The sequence below is a fragment of the Phyllobates terribilis genome, unplaced genomic scaffold (genome assembly GCF_046119375.1).
Source record: "Phyllobates terribilis strain yellow unplaced genomic scaffold, ASM4611937v1 Scaffold_4__5_contigs__length_816908805, whole genome shotgun sequence".
Classification (NCBI taxonomy): Eukaryota; Metazoa; Chordata; class Amphibia; order Anura; family Dendrobatidae; genus Phyllobates; species Phyllobates terribilis.
Genome location: NW_027362764.1, coordinates 162,487,511 through 162,505,132, shown reverse-complemented (window position 1 = coordinate 162,505,132; position 17,622 = coordinate 162,487,511). Strand labels below are relative to the sequence as shown.

The 17,622-nt window shown below is 41.1% G+C and overlaps 1 protein-coding gene across 5 annotated transcripts in view; it reads left to right on the top strand.

Annotated features, from left to right (window-relative positions):
- Positions 1-16,571, top strand: part of OSBPL3 (oxysterol binding protein like 3) — a 186,645-nt gene extending 170,074 nt beyond the window's left edge. For all 5 annotated transcript variants that reach the window (XM_073677876.1, XM_073677873.1, XM_073677877.1 and 2 more), the window contains 7 exons: positions 90-153; positions 5,585-5,663; positions 6,722-6,866; positions 7,173-7,317; positions 9,017-9,143; positions 10,647-10,769; positions 15,750-16,571. In XM_073677876.1, the coding sequence (XP_073533977.1) occupies positions 90-153; positions 5,585-5,663; positions 6,722-6,866; positions 7,173-7,317; positions 9,017-9,143; positions 10,647-10,769; positions 15,750-15,846 (780 nt within the window). In that variant the 3' untranslated portion in view covers positions 15,847-16,571. The remainder of the gene's footprint in view (positions 1-89; positions 154-5,584; positions 5,664-6,721; positions 6,867-7,172; positions 7,318-9,016; positions 9,144-10,646; positions 10,770-15,749) is intronic.
- Positions 16,572-17,622: the final 1,051 nt, after the last annotated feature.

The window sequence follows — 17,622 nt, the reverse complement described above, 5'->3', positions numbered from 1 at the left end:
ATGGTAGTGCAGTGGATATCTGGGAAATATACAAACCATTTCTATTTATGGAGTGTAAAAGAATGAATGAATGTCTTTTTTCTTCTCAGGTGAGTCATCACCCGCCTGTATCTGCCTGTCATGCCGAATCTGATAATTTTGTATTACATCAAGGTAAATATTTAACCTACGGATGCAGAGGTATTGTTGGAAATGTTTCCCAAAATAATCAGATAATCTGATGTGACAAAATGTAATGAACTTATTACGTATAATAAATAATATAGTGGCGCTTGAAAATTTGTGAACCCTGAAGTTTCCATATTTTTGCATAAATTTGACCTAAAACTACATCAGATTATTTTCACACAAGTCTTAAATGTCTATAAAGTGAGCCAATCAAACAAATGAGTCAAAAATATTAGAATTTTATTATTGAGGAAAACCATCCAATATCACATGTCTGTGAGAGTCAAAAGTATGTGAACCTTTAGAATTAGCAGTGAATTCAAAGGGGAAATTAGTCTCGTGTTTTCAATCAATGGGATGGCAAACAGGTGTGAGTGGGCAACCTGTTTTATTTAAAAAACAGAGATTTATCAAAGTCTGATCTTCACAATATGTTTGTAGAAGTATATCATTGTATAGACAAAGGAGATTCATAAGGAACTCTGGAAAAAAGGTTTGCTGGTGGTCATCAGGCTAGAAAAGTTTACAAAACCTTTAGTTTAGTTTACTAAAGTGTTGGGACTCCACAAATCCAGAAGTCAAACGGTGTACGAATGGAGGAAATGTATTCTCATGTTATTCTACTCATGAGTGATCGACCAATAAAGATCACTCCTAGAGCAAGGCGTGTAATAGTCCACAAGATCACAAAGAAACCCAAGGTAACCTCTAAGCAATTAAAGGCCTGTCTCACATTAGTTAATATTAATGCTCAGGAGCCCACCAACTGGAGGACCCTAAACAACAATGGTAAGCATGGCAGGATTTCAAGGGGAAAGTCACTGCTCTCCAAAAAGAACATTTCTACCAGTCTGCAGTTTTCTAAAAATCACATGGACAAGCCACACGGCAACTGGAACATTGCTTTGTGGAAAGATGAGATGAAAATATAACTTTTTGGTTTAAGTGAGAACTGTTTTTCTTTCTACATATATAACCGCATAAAAATCTCATATAGTCTCTGAAACATGACGGTGGTAATAACTTGGTTCAGGCGTGTTTTGGACTAATAAACAACTACTGGTTACATTTAGATGTAGTTATTTTTGCATATGGGAGTCACATCAGATACTGAATGCAAGGGTTCACATTCTTTTGCCACTCAAAGATGTGAAATTGGATAATTAAAAAAAAAAAAAATGAGCAAAAATATTAGACTGTAATTTTTTTTATTTGGTTTCTTTATTTGCTTTAAGGAAAATTTTGTTTAAAATTTATGGAAAAATACTGAAGGGTTCACAACTTTCAAATACTGTTGTAGGAGCTGAGCTGCAGTACCCAAAACAGCCACTACACAGTGTATTGAGCCATGGTGTCCCAGCTCTGTTCAATGTACACCAGCTCCTGACACCCCTGTATAGGCCATCAATATCAAACTAATGGATAGCCCCTTTAAAATGTAAAAAAAAATACATGTGAAACCTCTTCCTGCAATATTCCATCACTTTAAAAGTCAGCAGTACCCTCTTAGTTTTTAGTAACTCTGTTCCTTCCATTTTTTACATCCCTTTATCCACATGGCATGGGAGGGAAAAGACAGAGAAAAAAGGTTTTAGGCTGTGTGCCCACGTAGCATTTTTCAAGCGTATATGCTGCGGAATTTCCGCAGCGTAAACGCTTGAAAAACGCATGTATATCCGCACCCCATGGTCCCCAATGGGATTCCGCAAGTTCTATGCACATGCTGCGGATTTTTCCGCAGCGTTTATGCCGCGTTCAAAAATCCGCAGCATGTCATTTAATTTTGCGTTTCCGCAAGCGGAATTGCCTTTGTCCAATGCATAAAAAACGCAAGGCAATTCCGCATGTGGAAAACGCGTGATAAACGCGCGAAAAATGCGCGATAAACGCGTGCGGAATTCCGCATGCGTTTTTCCGGGAGAGGACTTGCATTTATGCAGCTGAAATTTTCTGCTTCATAAATGCAACGTGGGCACATAGCCTTATAGGTTTGGTAGAATATCTACATAAGGTAGAAGCTTCAGTGCTGTAAAACATCATTCCTCCTCTATTATTCACATTCACTAAAATGGCTTTTCTGCCTTCTGTTGCCAAAATAAACCACAAGTAAAATGTGACCAATAATAGAAACAGTACATTTTAGTAATCTAAATACATAGCAATTCTGGATTCATCTGTTCCTACGACTAAACATAACGTGTTCAGACAAGATAAATTGCCGTTGTAAATTACAGTGATATGTCATGTTTGGCTGATATTACTGGCAGCTTTTAATGGGTCAGGTATCATCTTGGGATGCAGGATGTTCTCCAAATAGCCTATACTGTCTAATGTGTTTGGAAATGACGACTCCAAATGGCATTTTATGAGAAAATTATGATTGTAAATGGGATTTCGAATGCACATTAGCAGTGAGTTACAATGGCAGTGTATTATAGGAATACATTACTCAATCTTCATTGGTACATTTACCAGATAGTAAATGCCCTCCAGCCAGGAAACTTGTATCCCTCATTTTTATCATATCCAACGCCTCCACAACAGGGATTGATACTTGGGTTTCAAAGAAATTCCTAGTTCCTTCTTTTTGCCCTTGGGTTACGTTCACATGACAGACACCAAAAGGTCCCAACGGATCACACTGACTTCTAGTCGGGCTGTCTGGATTCCATCATGGTGTTTCTCACTTTGACGTGAAGAACAGAGCTGCATAATGATATTCTTCACATGAAATCTCTAGATATCGGTGGCAGTTCTCTACCGAGCCTCCAACACATATCTAAACTTTTGGAAGTTGGCACCTGGAAGAAGCTGCGTGTCGCTGAAAAAGTTTTGTTTTTCCAACACGCCCTCTTTAGAAGCCATGCGCCCTGCATAACCCACTTTACGCCCATTCTGTGCCCTCTCTACACCTCGGTCCTTGGCTCACCAAGCAAAAGAAAACTCACAGAATTGCTGATTTCCGTAAAGTTTCAGAGGGACCTGCGAGTTTGGCTGACTCTTTTTTGAAGTTCCAGGCCGTCTCCCATTTTCCATGTACTTCCATGTTCTGGGGAAGTTGTAATGTGTAGGATACAGAATAACTGTCATAAAATAAAGCCGTCAGGGGAGGAGGGTGGGAGCTCACACACGTCAAATTGTAGACCTCTTCAGGTCGTTAGAGGAGTTCATCAGGCGGGTGCCAGATCCACTGGTGAGAACAGTCAAAGTAGGAAGGTAGGAAAAGGATATTTGCGGCACTACCAGCCAGATAATAAAAAAATTCTAAATTTTTATTAAGAGAATAATTTTAAGAAGAAGGAAACCTGACATGTTTCTGGTGCAAAAAAACGTACCCTTAGTCATAATAAAAAATTTTAATTTTTATGATCTGGTTGGTAGTGCCACAAATATCTTTTTCCTACCTTCCTACTTTGACCAATAACGGTCATAGTTTTCTTCAAGAAACGGACATGATAGACAATAGTAGATAGGAAAGATTTTGTGAGATGAGAAACGCTGTGTTAAAGAGGCTTTCTGGTTTTGCAATAACTATTTTCCCCGGCTGCAGTTTATTAAAAATCAACAAACTGTGCTGTACACACTCTCCCCTGTCTGTCCAGCGCGGAGTCTCTGGTGCTGCTCCCCGTGGCTTTTATTGTTTGCAGTGCTAATATCACGCCAACAGTGCAGCAGCTAGTAACTGAGCTCAGTGTCTGTGCCCGAGATGACTATGCAAACCGCTAAGCTCACTGATTGGCTGCACGTGACAGTGCTGCAGACAATAACAATCAGTGGGTTCAGCAGCTTGTATAGTCAGATCGGGCAGAGACGCTGAACTCACTTGCTAGCTGCTGCACTCTGTGTGTGACGTCAGCACTGGGAGCAGCAACAAGGACTCAACGCTGGACCAGGGGAGGGTGAGTAAAGACCAGTTTGTTTGTGTAAAACAAACTGCAGCCAACGGTGTTGGGTATTCTGAAACTGGAAAACCCCTTTAAATTTTCTGCACATATTGGTTTAATGTCGCCTGCATTGGGGGTCAATGTGTTCAAGGCCTTTTAGCAGCAGATGATTAGGAAGGCTAAAAGGAAAGGCACTTTTTATTACTTGCGATCTTGGCTGTCAGTGTTTCTGAATGTTCAAAATTCAGAATTTCACTGAATAGACATTTCCCCTATACAGACTTTCCACATGCTGTTAGCTATTCTATGTACGGGTGCTTATTTGATCTCTATTGTTATGCTCCACTTTCCGTTCAGTATCATATATTGTAAAGCCCCCGTCTCACATAGCGAGATCGCTGCTGTGTCACGGTTTTGGTGATGCAACAGCGACCTCACCAGCGATGTCGCTATGTGTGACACTTTGCAGCGATCAGGCCCCTGCTGTGAGGTCGCTGATCGCTGCAGAATGTCCTGGACCTTTTTTTGGTCGTTGCCCTCCCGCTGGTCAGCACACATCGCTGTGTGTGACCAGCGGGAGCAGCGATCAGGCTGGTAACCATGATAAACAGTGCTTTACTAGGGCACACGCGCACTCAGTAACCCGCTGTTTATCATGGTTACCAGCCTGCTCCTGCTTCAGCAGGCTGGTAACCAGGAGCAGGACATCGTGGAAAGATTCTTTCCACGATGTCGCTGCTCCCTGATCGCTGGTGAGCCTGCCTGTTTGACAGCTCACCAGCGACCACATAGCAACACAGCAACGATCCCTGACAGGTCGTATCGTTGTTGGGATCGTTGCAGCGTCGCTAAGTGTGACGGGGCCTTAAAAAGCCGTATTCATTGTCAATGTTTAGTGGTGATTGTAGTAGTTTTATATGATGTGCTAAGCACTTTAGAGCAAGCTATTGTTCCCTGTAAGCAGCCAACGCTGGCTGGGTAGACACTCTAGTGTACCTTAATAAGATGACTGACTGTGAATCCAGAAATTTATGTGCCATGATTTCTGCTTTGTCCCATATTTTCAGCTCTGAGAACCCATAATAATACTATAGAATATCTTTATATACTATGTGAACAATATTAGTGCCTTTATTTTGTTTATAGTGTATACAAAGTTTTACTTTGTATGTGATCTTTTATAATTCTGCATTGTGTTAAAATAAAATATATAGCTGGATGTTACAACGGAGAATTGTTACACGGTTTACTCTGCCCCCTAGTGGTCTTCTCTCCAAATGCACTGTCACCTAGGATGGATAATATTTATAAAATGTGAATGGATCCCGAGTACATAATAAAAAATATATGTATTCTAGGTAGAAGATGACCTAGTTGGAAATGTACATTTTATTATAAGGAACTGTGTAAGGAAATGATCTAAAGAAACATCTAAAGCATCTTTATACAATGAATTCTGTCTGTATGAATAATAATTATATCCATATATTTTTCCCGTTCTTTATTAAACACATTTTTCTTTTATATTTCAGATATACGATGGAAAAATAAATTTTGGGGTAAATCTATGGAAATAGTCCCAGTTGGGACAACACATTTGATTCTACCAGGGTAAGTCCCCGTCACATAGTGATATAATATAGAAAGTTATATTACAGTATAATACACAGGAATTTGTATTTGTTTTCTATCAAGTTGCAGGAAAACATTATTGACTGATTTAATACTAGATCTAGTAATATTTCCACAGAATTGCTTTTTTTAGCTGAACAGTTGCCACTATTGATGGAGAAACAGGGAAAAATTATATATTTACATGCATTATTGAATAGTGCGCCAAGATGCTTTACTGGGTGTACATATCATTGCAATAATTGCATAGGAAGTCAATTTTTCTGGAGTGGGGGAAGAAAATTAAGTTATTGGAAAAAATCCGTGGTGAAGATACTAACTCCATGGGCCCGATTCATCTCAACTGGCATTGCTCACGTCTGTCTTAATAAGGGGGCATAGTCAGACGCTCCTGATTCATGAAGGTGTGCACTCTTCTTCATGAATCTGGAGCGTCTGACGAATGGCTTGTGCCTCCATGTGCTATGCCAGAAATGTCACTCCAGTACCTGACTGGAGTAAGCTTTGTGGCGTATGGAATGTCACAGCTCGTTATGAATTTGATGAGCTGAGACGTCCCGCCTTTGCCGCACCCTGTTCCGCTTTAGCTCCACCCATTTTGTCTAAGCTGGGAGAAACTGGCACGCAAACACCAAAAATTGTAAATTTAGGCTCAAATGTTGCACTTAAATTTTTCACCTTTTCAAAGCTTTTATGCCAGAATGCTGACGTGAAAGCTTTGATGAATCGAGCCTAATGGTTTTTAAAAATTTAAAGTGGTATTCCCACAGAATATGCCATAAATGTACAGTACATGTAGACCCACATCGGAACAAGGTCCCATCGCCTGCTGCAGTCAGTCAAGAGATGGTCAGAATTCCCATAGAAATGAATGGGATCTCCAGCCACCTTACTGCTCAGAGGTTCACATCAGAGCCCTGTTCTTGACAAAGATGCGGGATCCACATCTACTATACATTTTTGGCATATACTCTGGATATACCATAAATATACAAGAGGAGAAAACTTGTTTTGACTTATATTTTCTGTAATTCAAGATACGGAGACCATTATGAGTGGAACAAGGTGACCTCCTGTATTCACAACATTCTCAGTGGCCAGAGGTGGATAGAACATTACGGAGAAATCCTAATCAAGAACACCAAAAATAACAACTGTCACTGCAAAGTCACATTTGTAAAGGTAAGTTGCTATAAGATGCTTCCTGGCATACTGAATAAAGGGGCATAATGAGTACTTGTGTAGTAGATTGCAGTAAATCGGTAGAATTATCTTCTAGCAGTAGTTATTCACATACATCGCATGGCCAAGGTATATGGACCCAAAAATTGTATTTGCTGAGCTTGCTATCCTAAAATCTACTAAACCTCTTTGGGACTAAATTACCAATTCACATATATTGGGCACACGGGTATTTTAATAGATGGCCACTACACTGTTGTATCCTCATGTTTGTCAAATAAAAAGGCACTTTATGTTCACTTGTAGGCAAAGTATTGGAATCCAAATGTGCATGAAATTGAAGGATCGGTGACAGACAGGAATGGTAAAGTTGTATATCGGCTCTTTGGGAAATGGCATGAGAGCCTATTCTACGGGTCCCCTTCTTCACCAATCTGCATCTGGCGGACGAGTAAGTCCATAGAAGTGTCCTAAAAGGAATGTTTTTGTCAAAAAAATGACTTACTGTTTCAAAAAATGTATGTTAAACTTTTTTTTCCACAGATTTTTGATGATTTTTTTTCCCATATAAGTATCTAGATATATATATAAAAAAATCTTGCAGTTTTCATTTTGCCCAATGAGTCTCATAATCAGCATAGTACCAACAGTTACACTGCAAAATTCAGGATAGTTAAACCCTGCCAACAGGACAGGAACACCCCCACAAAAACTCCCACTATGGGTGTGGCTATACATCTGTAACGCCCATGCTTAGTGGCCTGTTTCACGGGACCGCCGCACCTTAGAATTGTGACTGTTGGCAAGAATGTGGCTGCTGACAATCCTCTAGGTTGTGATCTCATGAGCACTTCCATTTACTGCAATTGAATGAATCGTGGTCTTTCGAGCAGGTATCACTCTGGACTTCAAGGGCAGAGGGTGGTGTCACATGCCAAGGACTCCTCCGGGAGCACAAAGATGGCTTGTTTTGCCCCTTGGCTGTACCCACCTTTCTGCATCATCTAAAGGCTTAGTGACCTGAGATAACCGCACTTCCATCCTGGTCAAAGATGACAATCCCGACTGATCTACATATTCCTCCTTTGTATACACATAATTGTGCCGTTTTATATACCGTATTTTTCAGACTATAAGACACGCCTAGGTTTTAGAGGAGGAAAATAGGAAAAAAAAATGTAAGCAAAAAATGTGGTCATGATGCCCTGTTATGGGGGAGGGGGTCTGCTGCTGACACTGGTATTGGGGTAATGTCCCCCAATTCTGTTAATCTCCTCCATCCTGGTATGTATGGCCCCTCCTTCCCGGTATACCTGGCCCTCATCCCCCATCCTGGTATGCATGGTACCCCTTGATCCCCCATCCTGGTATGCATGGCACCCTCTGAGCCCCCATTACGCTTCCCACAAAAAAATAAACAATCATACTCGCCTCCTCTCTCCTCCAGCACTGTCCCGATCTGCTGCCGACACTCTCACTGTGTGAGCCGCGCATGGCGTCCCTGCCATGCGCCCTCACACAGTGTGAGACGCTGTGCTGGTATAGTCACTGCTCCCCATGCCGGGACTGTGTGCGTAGGGAGCAGTGACCATTCAGTCTGTTCAGTGCATGGGGAGCAGTAACCATTCAGTCTGTTCAATAGCCGGCTCACTGTACCGCAGAGCGGCTCCTACTGCCGCTCTGCGGTCAGTGTGCCCGCTATTAAAGACCATGGATATTCACTACAACCCATGAGAGCTTTAATAGTGGGCACACTGACTGCAGAGTGGCAGCAGGAGCCGCGCTGCGGCTCCAGTGTGTCGGCTATTAAGAAAAATGAATATTCATTGCTCTCCATGGGCGTGAGGAGCAGGGAATATTCATTTTCTTTAGTAGCGGGCACAGCGTAGTCTGCAGCAGGCGGCTGCTGCCTCCTATGCCACACTGATCCCCCGCTGCCGCTCCCCCACACCCACCACCACGCACAGCCATGTATATAATATTCAGATGATAAGATGCACCCCCCACTTTCCTCCAAAATTTTGGAGGAAAAAAGTGCGTCTTATAGTCCGAAAAATACGGTATGCAGTTGTCTTTTTTACTGATATTTGTGGTTTTGTTTTATACTTACACGCTATCTGCTGTTTGTTTGTTTTTTTCATTTGTAACAGACCCAATGCCCAAGGAATATGAGTTGTACTATGGGTTTACAAAGTTTGCACTACGGTTAAATGAATTAGAACCAAAGACAAAGCCGCAGCTACCTTCTACCGACACCAGGCTTAGACCAGACCAAAGGTAACGTTTCATACCTGTGGTTTATTGGCTTTAATAAAGTGGAGAAGGATCCACTCCCTCATAAAAACACTAGATTCATATCTGAGTCCGCCACTGTATTCTCTGGTCACTGAATTAGCCAAATTACGCAATATTTTTGTGCAGTTTTAGTTAATAGGACGACATATCTGTCCCTAAAATATGCTGTATTTACATGGGGCATTATATTTAGGTTACAGATCTGCTATGCAGGCTATGTACATGTTTGCTACTTTTCTTTTCGTTGTTCCAGTGCATAGAAAAACAAAAATGAAATAAAAATGAAGATATTTAAAAATGTTATATCATTTTTAGTCCACAGGTCACATGCAAAGCTATGTGTCTCTATAGCTGCAAAACTTAAACAATCCTTATGGGTGATCTGTTCCTGCGGTTATACTTCTATCTGTAGCTTCCTAACCTATCAAATGTATATTTCATAAGAAAATAGTAGGAAATATGGCTACATAACAGGTGAAGTTAATATGTTACTTTGCATTAATGGGGTACTTCCCCTTTAGATCTAATTAGGACAGCAGGATCAGACTCTACATACCTAGTGCAGAAAAGCTTATACTGATTAAAGTGTCCTAACGCTAGCACATCTCCTACAGCGAAAAGATTCATCTCCTTGGCCCCGATTCATCAAGTCCGGCAATTTTCTCGCCAGTCTTGATGAGGGGTGTGGTGGAGTCAGAGACTCGTGGATCATTAAGAGGTGCAGCCTGACTGCAGTGAGATTTCTGGGGTAGGGAACACCACAGCTCGTCATGAATTAGATGGGCTGAGGCTTCAGCCCCACACTGCGCCCCCATCCTGTTCAGTCACGGCCATTTTGGTAGAGCTATGAGAACATGGTGCGAAAACGCTAAAAGCCACAACATTTATGTGCAAAAAAAAATTTTTTCACCCTTTTTTTTTTTTTCTAAGCAATATACACCAGAATTCTGGAAAAATTGCGGTGATGAATCGTGGCCTTTGTCCATGGATTTTCATAGCAGATTACACCTACACATGTAAAACAGATTTTGTATAGGAATTTGTGGCAAAATTTATGACTGATAAGAAAACTTTCGGAATACGTAAATTTTCAAGGGAATTTATAAAACTAGTATGGAGCAATTCTCATTGGATTGCAGAGTTTTCACACATGCACACCTCAAGCTCCATCACAGATTTCTTTACTGAATATTGAAGTTCCAGTAACGGGGAGGTCAATGCCCAATAAGTGTGATGAGGCATGGATTGTCTAGGGAGAAGTTTTATTCTATTTAAGGAATTGATTGCAGACTGCTTACGCACATCATAAATATTCTGCATTCAGATCCGTCTGACCTATCCTGGAGGACATCCGAAAAAATGATGATTTTACGTTGAAAATAATTTTAAATCTAATTACGTCATGTAATGGCACAACGAAGTGGTATTCTCAAGAGTACATTCATCTCCATTGCTAATAGTATATGTGTGGCTTTTTTCTGACAGATTGCTTGAGGAAGGGAACGTGGAAGGAGCAGAAGCACAAAAACAGAGGATAGAACAGCTGCAGAGAGAGAGGAGAAGAGTTTTGGAAGAGAACAATCTGGAGCACCAGCCTCGGTTCTTCAGGTGTAGATCTGTTCATTGCTCATTTCTATATCAATGTAAATCCATATTAGTAGTTTGCCGTGTATCTGTATGCCTTTTTTTAACCACAGTCTGCTTTAGACTGCGCTAATCTACATGCTCTAACATTTTTATATTCACGAATATTAAGACCACCAACAGGTGATGTGAATAACATTGGTTGCTCTGATTTATATCTAGATGACTACATTAGATCATCCCCATAATAGTGGGGCTCATGGGATGTTTCTTATATACAGTGGTTAGTACAGATCGAGAGTGGCTCAAAGGAAATCCAAGAACTTCGCCAAGCCACTGAGATGTGAGGAGCCACTTTCAAAGAGCTCATTTTGGCTCAGTTTAGAGCTTATCCATGGCCTATCGCATTATACCGCACAAGTGGGCACCACATTTCGGCCCATCGGACCTTGGGGAACAGTTTGAGCTGACTCTTGGGCAATTTGGCCCACTTTTAATTTGCACCCTTCCGTGTGAAGCGTTTAGTGGCTGGTGCTTGACCTTCATCATGGCTACTCTGAATAAAGAATCCATCTGCTTCCTCATAATACAGTTGGACTCCAGCGGAGGGGATATATATGGTCTTCTGGGCCTTTTGTCATTTTGGCCAGGAAACCTGCTCCAGACTGCTCGTAAGGCCTCAGGCCCTGTGAAGCTACACGCCTGGAGATCTGTGCACAGATCTGTGTAGGAACACTCTGCTACCTAATCATCCTCCTGTTTCTCTGACTCCATCTTACTCTGTATTGGTGGCACCCTTCTGTTTTATGTAACGGATTGCACAATTGCCATAAGAATACGCTTGGTTGGCCTTTTACCGCTGCACTATTGCATTTATCATTCCTGAGATCATATTTATTTTCTACTCTATATCTTGTCAGTACGCAAGAAAAAAGTCTAGCAAGCAGCTGTGGACAATTTATTGTTGGTCTGCAATGGGAATGCAAATGGGACAAAATCACAATTCCCGGATGATCCTGAATTAACTGCTTCGGAGGAGGGGATATACCCTTGTGAATTCCTAGAAACACACTTCAGAAACACCTATGGAACAGACTTTCTCCTCTCTTTTGTGTCGACCAGGCAGACCAGATCCCCCTTCAAGCTGCACCCCTTATCACTCCTCCATGCATCTTTACTGTGAAGCTGCTGAATTATTGTCACCATGACATGACTCTGCAGCCAAGTAGATGCCAAGGACCTCTCAAAGTTGAAGGATAACACCGAATCTCTCCTGATTTGGAGGTTCAGATGAGTCAAAAATTATTTATGGAGGCCAAGAGTATGCCTTCAGTATGGCCATAAAAATTTGCACTAAATAAAAAAGTACTGATCTCTGGAACCTTATGACGGATATAAAAGACAAACAAACCAAAGCAAAAATCATAATACTCGGGAACAGCGAGAAAAGAGCAAAATATGGCCACTTTCGACTTGGTGACAGTACGCCTTTAATCTCCTTCACTAATCCAAATAGCTAGTATTAAGTTCAAAAGTGTCTCATGGAATATGAAGGGCATGAACTCTGTCTTTAAAGAAGCACTGCCACAAAATGTTCTATTCCCGAAACCTGTGTAAATGTCTACATAATGTAGTGTAAGTGCATTAATATACTCACCATTCGCAATCTCCCAGTTTCCAGCGCCCCTTCTGTCCTGTTCTCAATCACATGACTGCAATTCCGAGTGCTTCTTTAAAAAAGTGCTAGTGTTTATCTTTCTAAAAATGTGCTTATACTGTTGTAGGAAACACACTAGCAAGCAGCGCTGTGGAGTCGGTAAGCCAAACCTCCGACTCCTCAGTTTCCATGACACTGACTCCACGACTCCCTCATACACGGCTCAGGATTAAGTGATCAATTTACTGTAGCACAGATTCATCTCAGCTAAAAGTCTAGACCCTTAGATCAGGAATAGGACAGACATTTATAGGACATTTCATAACTTTCCCAAATTCTTATGAAAAAATATTCCCCACAAACTGCATTGAACTACTGTACCCAATGTATTATATATATTTAGGAGTCGAAGTCGGTCCATTTTATATCGCCTCCGACTCCACAGCCCTGCTTGCAATGATATAATATACTGGCCATCAATTGTCCTTGCCATGTCACCTACTCTATTTACGATAGTGTTGTCATTATTATTGTAGCCAAAACTGTCCAATTTGTATTTCACAGATTCATATAGATCGGTGAGGCCTGTACATTATTCTTCATAGTACATTGTATACCTCTTTATTGACCCAAGTCAACTTGTATTTAGCTGCCTCCTTCTGACCTTCAAATTTTGAATGACTTTATGTATCAAGTAATCAATCTGGATCCTGGGTTATTCTAGCCTAGCCATGGATCCAGTTGGGGATAGTCATACGCATACTAGTTTTGCTACTCTAGATTTGGCCATTTGGGCCTAGGCCTACTTGCTTTAGGAGTTGTGGAGACTGTGGCAGCCATATTACGGGATGTATTCTTGTCATTCATGTTCATACAGTACATTTAGCCACACTGACCTGTGATTCGGTTCTGCAGTTGTTTTTCTCTGGTCATTGATGAAAGTCACCTCCCTATCGGGGTACATTGGATCACTCCCCTCTACAGCCAGTCTAAGACCTTGATTGAGCACATGGGCATCCCCCTTAGAAGCTTGGTCCTCTTTGGTTAGACCACAGAAGTAGAAGTACAAGACTGCACTCATTACAAAGGCATGTATTTGTCATCTGTGGTTTGCTGCCTTACTGACAAAAGCATTACTACTATAGTAGTAATATCGACAGGTTCAGCCGATGGTGTAATGTTTATGGGGGGCCAGCCAACTGATGGTTAGGAGAGATGTTGATCACGCATGTCCAGTTTCAGACTGCCGATCGTATTGTTCTCCCTGAGATAACACGTAGTCTGGCAGGTTTTTTATAGAGAACACAGGCCGAGCGAGCGCTCCTGTGTTTGGGAGTATTGGCTGAGATGGCTGTTGGCCAAATGACCGGCCAAATCATAGTTCAGATGACAGCCATCTGATGTGTATATAACAAGCTTTAAAAGGAATCGATCAACAGTTATTTGCTATTTAATCTGAGAGCAGGATAATGTAGGGGAAGAGAGCCTGATTCTAGAAATATGACACATGCTTAGCAGTTTGCTGTAGTTTCAATACAATCATTATTTTATCAGCAAGAGATTATTATTAGAACACTAGGGGTCATGTGCCAGGTAGTCCAGCTAATCTGTGTAACCCCGCCCCCACCACTGATTGGCAGCTTTCTGACAATGTGCAGTGTACACAGGAAGCTGCTAATCAGGGGTGTGGGCGGGGTTATACAGAGCTTCGCATTCTGACCACTGCTACTGCTACAGCAGAGAAAGCAGGGATTCTATCAAAACTGCACCAAGCAGTCCAGTAAGTGATACAGCACTAGAATCAGGGTCTCTGCCCCTAAGTCATTCTGCTCTCAGATTACATAGAAACAAACAGCTGACAGATTGCTTTTAAAGCTAAATATTGAATATATCACAGGACCCCTGTGGCCATCTCGACCAGTATGCATCAACATATCTCTTTATTACTGTATAAGAAAGCATATGTAGTGAAGGAGAAAAAATGTTAATCAGTTCACCTTTCAGTGAGGACAATTCAGTGTGAAAACCACTTGTATCCACATAGGGACCCTGGTAGATGTGGTTTGGTCAGGGTGTGGTGCAGGGAGTGTAGGAACACACCAGGCTGGTATCCAGGTCAGAAATGGGAGAGAAGGGTCCATAAGGACTGGGCTCCAGCACCAATGAAAAAATGTTAAAACAGAACTTTTACTGTACAATTAAAAACATGGTGAGATAAAGACAAAAAGCTAAAAAAGATTCAGATTCTATAAGCTTTAGCATTTCGGGTTAGCAAACCTTATTCATAGCTGTTATGGAGGGATATGAGGTCAGGGTTTAAATAGTAACCAATGACAGTTCAGCATGAAGAAAAAAAAAATCCTAGATCCATAGGCTATGTTCACAAGTGGCGTTTTTGCAGCATTTTTTTTGCAAATTTTAAGCTGCTTACAAAAAGCAGTTTTTGCTGTGGTATTTGCTGCATTTTTGCTGCATTTTTTTTACTGCGGTTTTGTCAGGGTACATTTTGTCTCTTGTGCATGCTGATAAAGTTTAGTGCATAAAAAAATCTGATTCATCTTCATCAGGTTTTGGCAGCAAAACATGATATCTGCGTTTTTTGTAGCGTTTTTGCACTTACCCATTGCTTTCTATGGATGAGAAACCCTGCGAACCTCTAAAAGAAGTGACATGTTGCATTTTGCAAAAACACAGCTCTTTGAGAAAACAGTCAGGAAGAAAAGCCCAGGTGTGTGCATGAGATTTCTGAAATCTCCTTCCTTCTCAGAAGTCTTTTGGATCGTAATGCTTCATTCCTCCCACCCGAAAAGTCTAAATCACTGATAAGATTCAGTTCTCCATTATTAATGATATATTTTTTTAAGAAATATTTTCTTTGTCTGTTTTGATTTCTTGTTCCTGTTAATACATGGACCTGGAATAGAAATGTGCCCGATCAATGGGATTAGATTTGATCGACTCTTGTATTATTACACAGGCTTTGAGTATGGACCGTGGAGGTCAGAAACGCATTGCCTTATACTCGTCCGTGATCTCGTTCTATTAGATACCTGCCGGTATTCAGACTCTGCATTGTAGATATTTAATTTGTGTAAGTTTTTAGAGCGGCAAGTGCTGGCTAATGTTTTTTGCTTAGCTATCCCTTTAAGACCCTATCTGAAGGACCCAGAAATGTGCTGCTGGCATCTAAGACAATTTATGATGTTTCATCCTAGAATGCTGTTGATTAGGACATTGTATTGTGTGCGGTATACGCTAAGACGCTTTATCTCTCGCCTGTTTTTTTGTAAAGATGGGAATGATTTCTTATTGTACAGCTTCACTGACAAGTGTGTCTCTATCCACAGAAAATGTACTGAAGACACGTGGATGACGAACGGCATGTATTGGCAGCTACGAAAAGATCCAGGATTTGCTAAACTAGATTGCCCCATAATGTGGTGATCTGTGTCCTCCTGCTCCCAAAATCGTGCACAATGCAGTATATTTATTAAATGAAGATGCTGGAAATTCCACTTGTAGCCGACCTTTCATCAAATGTCTGCCCACCGGCCACGTAGGGCGATCTGCAACACATCAAGGTCTTCACTTTTTTGTGATATGAAATCGGCTTCCCTGCAACCTGATTGACCTATTCTGTCTACTTCATGAACACAAGACATATCAACAGAAATCATGAATTTGTTCTTCAAATGCACCGTATGTAGCACTGCTGTCGATTCATGGCTACACGGGCATCACATATACGTCTCTATTTCCAAAATAAAAACATTGAAAATCATTACTGTGGCTTGTGTTGGGTATTAAACTGGTTTTCTGGGACTTTCGGATAAGTTATCAATATCATACGATGGGCGCCCCTACAACGATCTGCTGATCAAAGGTGCCATAGCTTTGTACGTCATGTAGCGACTATCACTGTTACTGCGGTGAATGGGAAAAGACTTGCAGTACCACTTACAGCCACTACATGGAGCTGCACTGCCGCCCCCTTCAATCTGCTGATCAGTGGTAGTGTCGGTTCTGCTCCCCACTTATCTGATATTACCTAGTCTAAGGATAGGTTATTAGTATTAAAAGTCCTGGAAAATCCCTTTAATATCCAGCCAAAATAGCTTATTTTAGTCTCCAGCTATTTCACAGGCCATTAAAAGGCGCAGCAGTTACTACTCCGGCATGTAACATCTGTGTTTTGTTTCAGCAAATGTAATGTATCTGTCTATAGTAATATAAAGTAGGGTAAATGTGAGTCTCCGCAGAGGAGCTAACAGCTTCCTTAGCACTTAAAGCCATTAGCTTCCAGAGCCAAAGGAAATGATGAGCTCTCTAAAATGATGTTTATTGAGAACTCCATTGAACACGTAATGCCGTTGACTTTTAAGCACTTTAAATGAATCCAAAGTGAACAGAAGTAAGAATCCAGGCCAGGCGGTACAGTGCAATACAATGACGCACCAAGAGAGATCATCCAGAAAAGGTCACCGGAGATTTCAGGGTTGGACGCTCCAAGACTTGTGTATCGGAGTAATGATCAGAATTCAGGGCTGATCACTTTAATTGAAGAATTATCCAGCTCACCGTTAGTTTTATTTTTCTGGTTCGGAGCACGGGAGAAACTGTCTCAGCGTGAAGGCAATTAATATGAAGAAAATCAAGTTCTCCAACAGTTAATGTATTTTTATTCACATCAGTGCATACAGAGGGTTAAAACCAGAATTTTCATGTTGACTAAGACATCGGAAGAAGTGACACAGCACTGTTGAACAAGTCCTGACTAACCAGTGCTGTCACTCGAAACGCGTTGATGCCACTTCTTCCGATGTCATAGACAACATGAAAACTCTGGTTTTAACCCTCTGTGTGCACTAATGTGAATAAAAATACATTCACCGTCACAGATGGATTTTCTTCATATTGATTGATCACTTTCATACAAAAGATCTTCATTTACAGAAATAAACTTTCCCTCCTCCACAGTGAACTCAATCAATATCATTTTAACCAAGCAGACCCATACAAAATGTCAACCATCCCTCACCGATCAGTAAGTCAATATGTCATTTGATTGATGGTATAAAATGTTCCGAAAAAAACCATTGGCATGGCAGTAAATGGTTTCCTTCTGTGAAAGCTCAAGCACGTTAAAGACATAGGACATCTCAGCACCGGATTAAGCCATGACCTTCCATCTATTAATGTAGCACTTAGATAAAGTAAGTG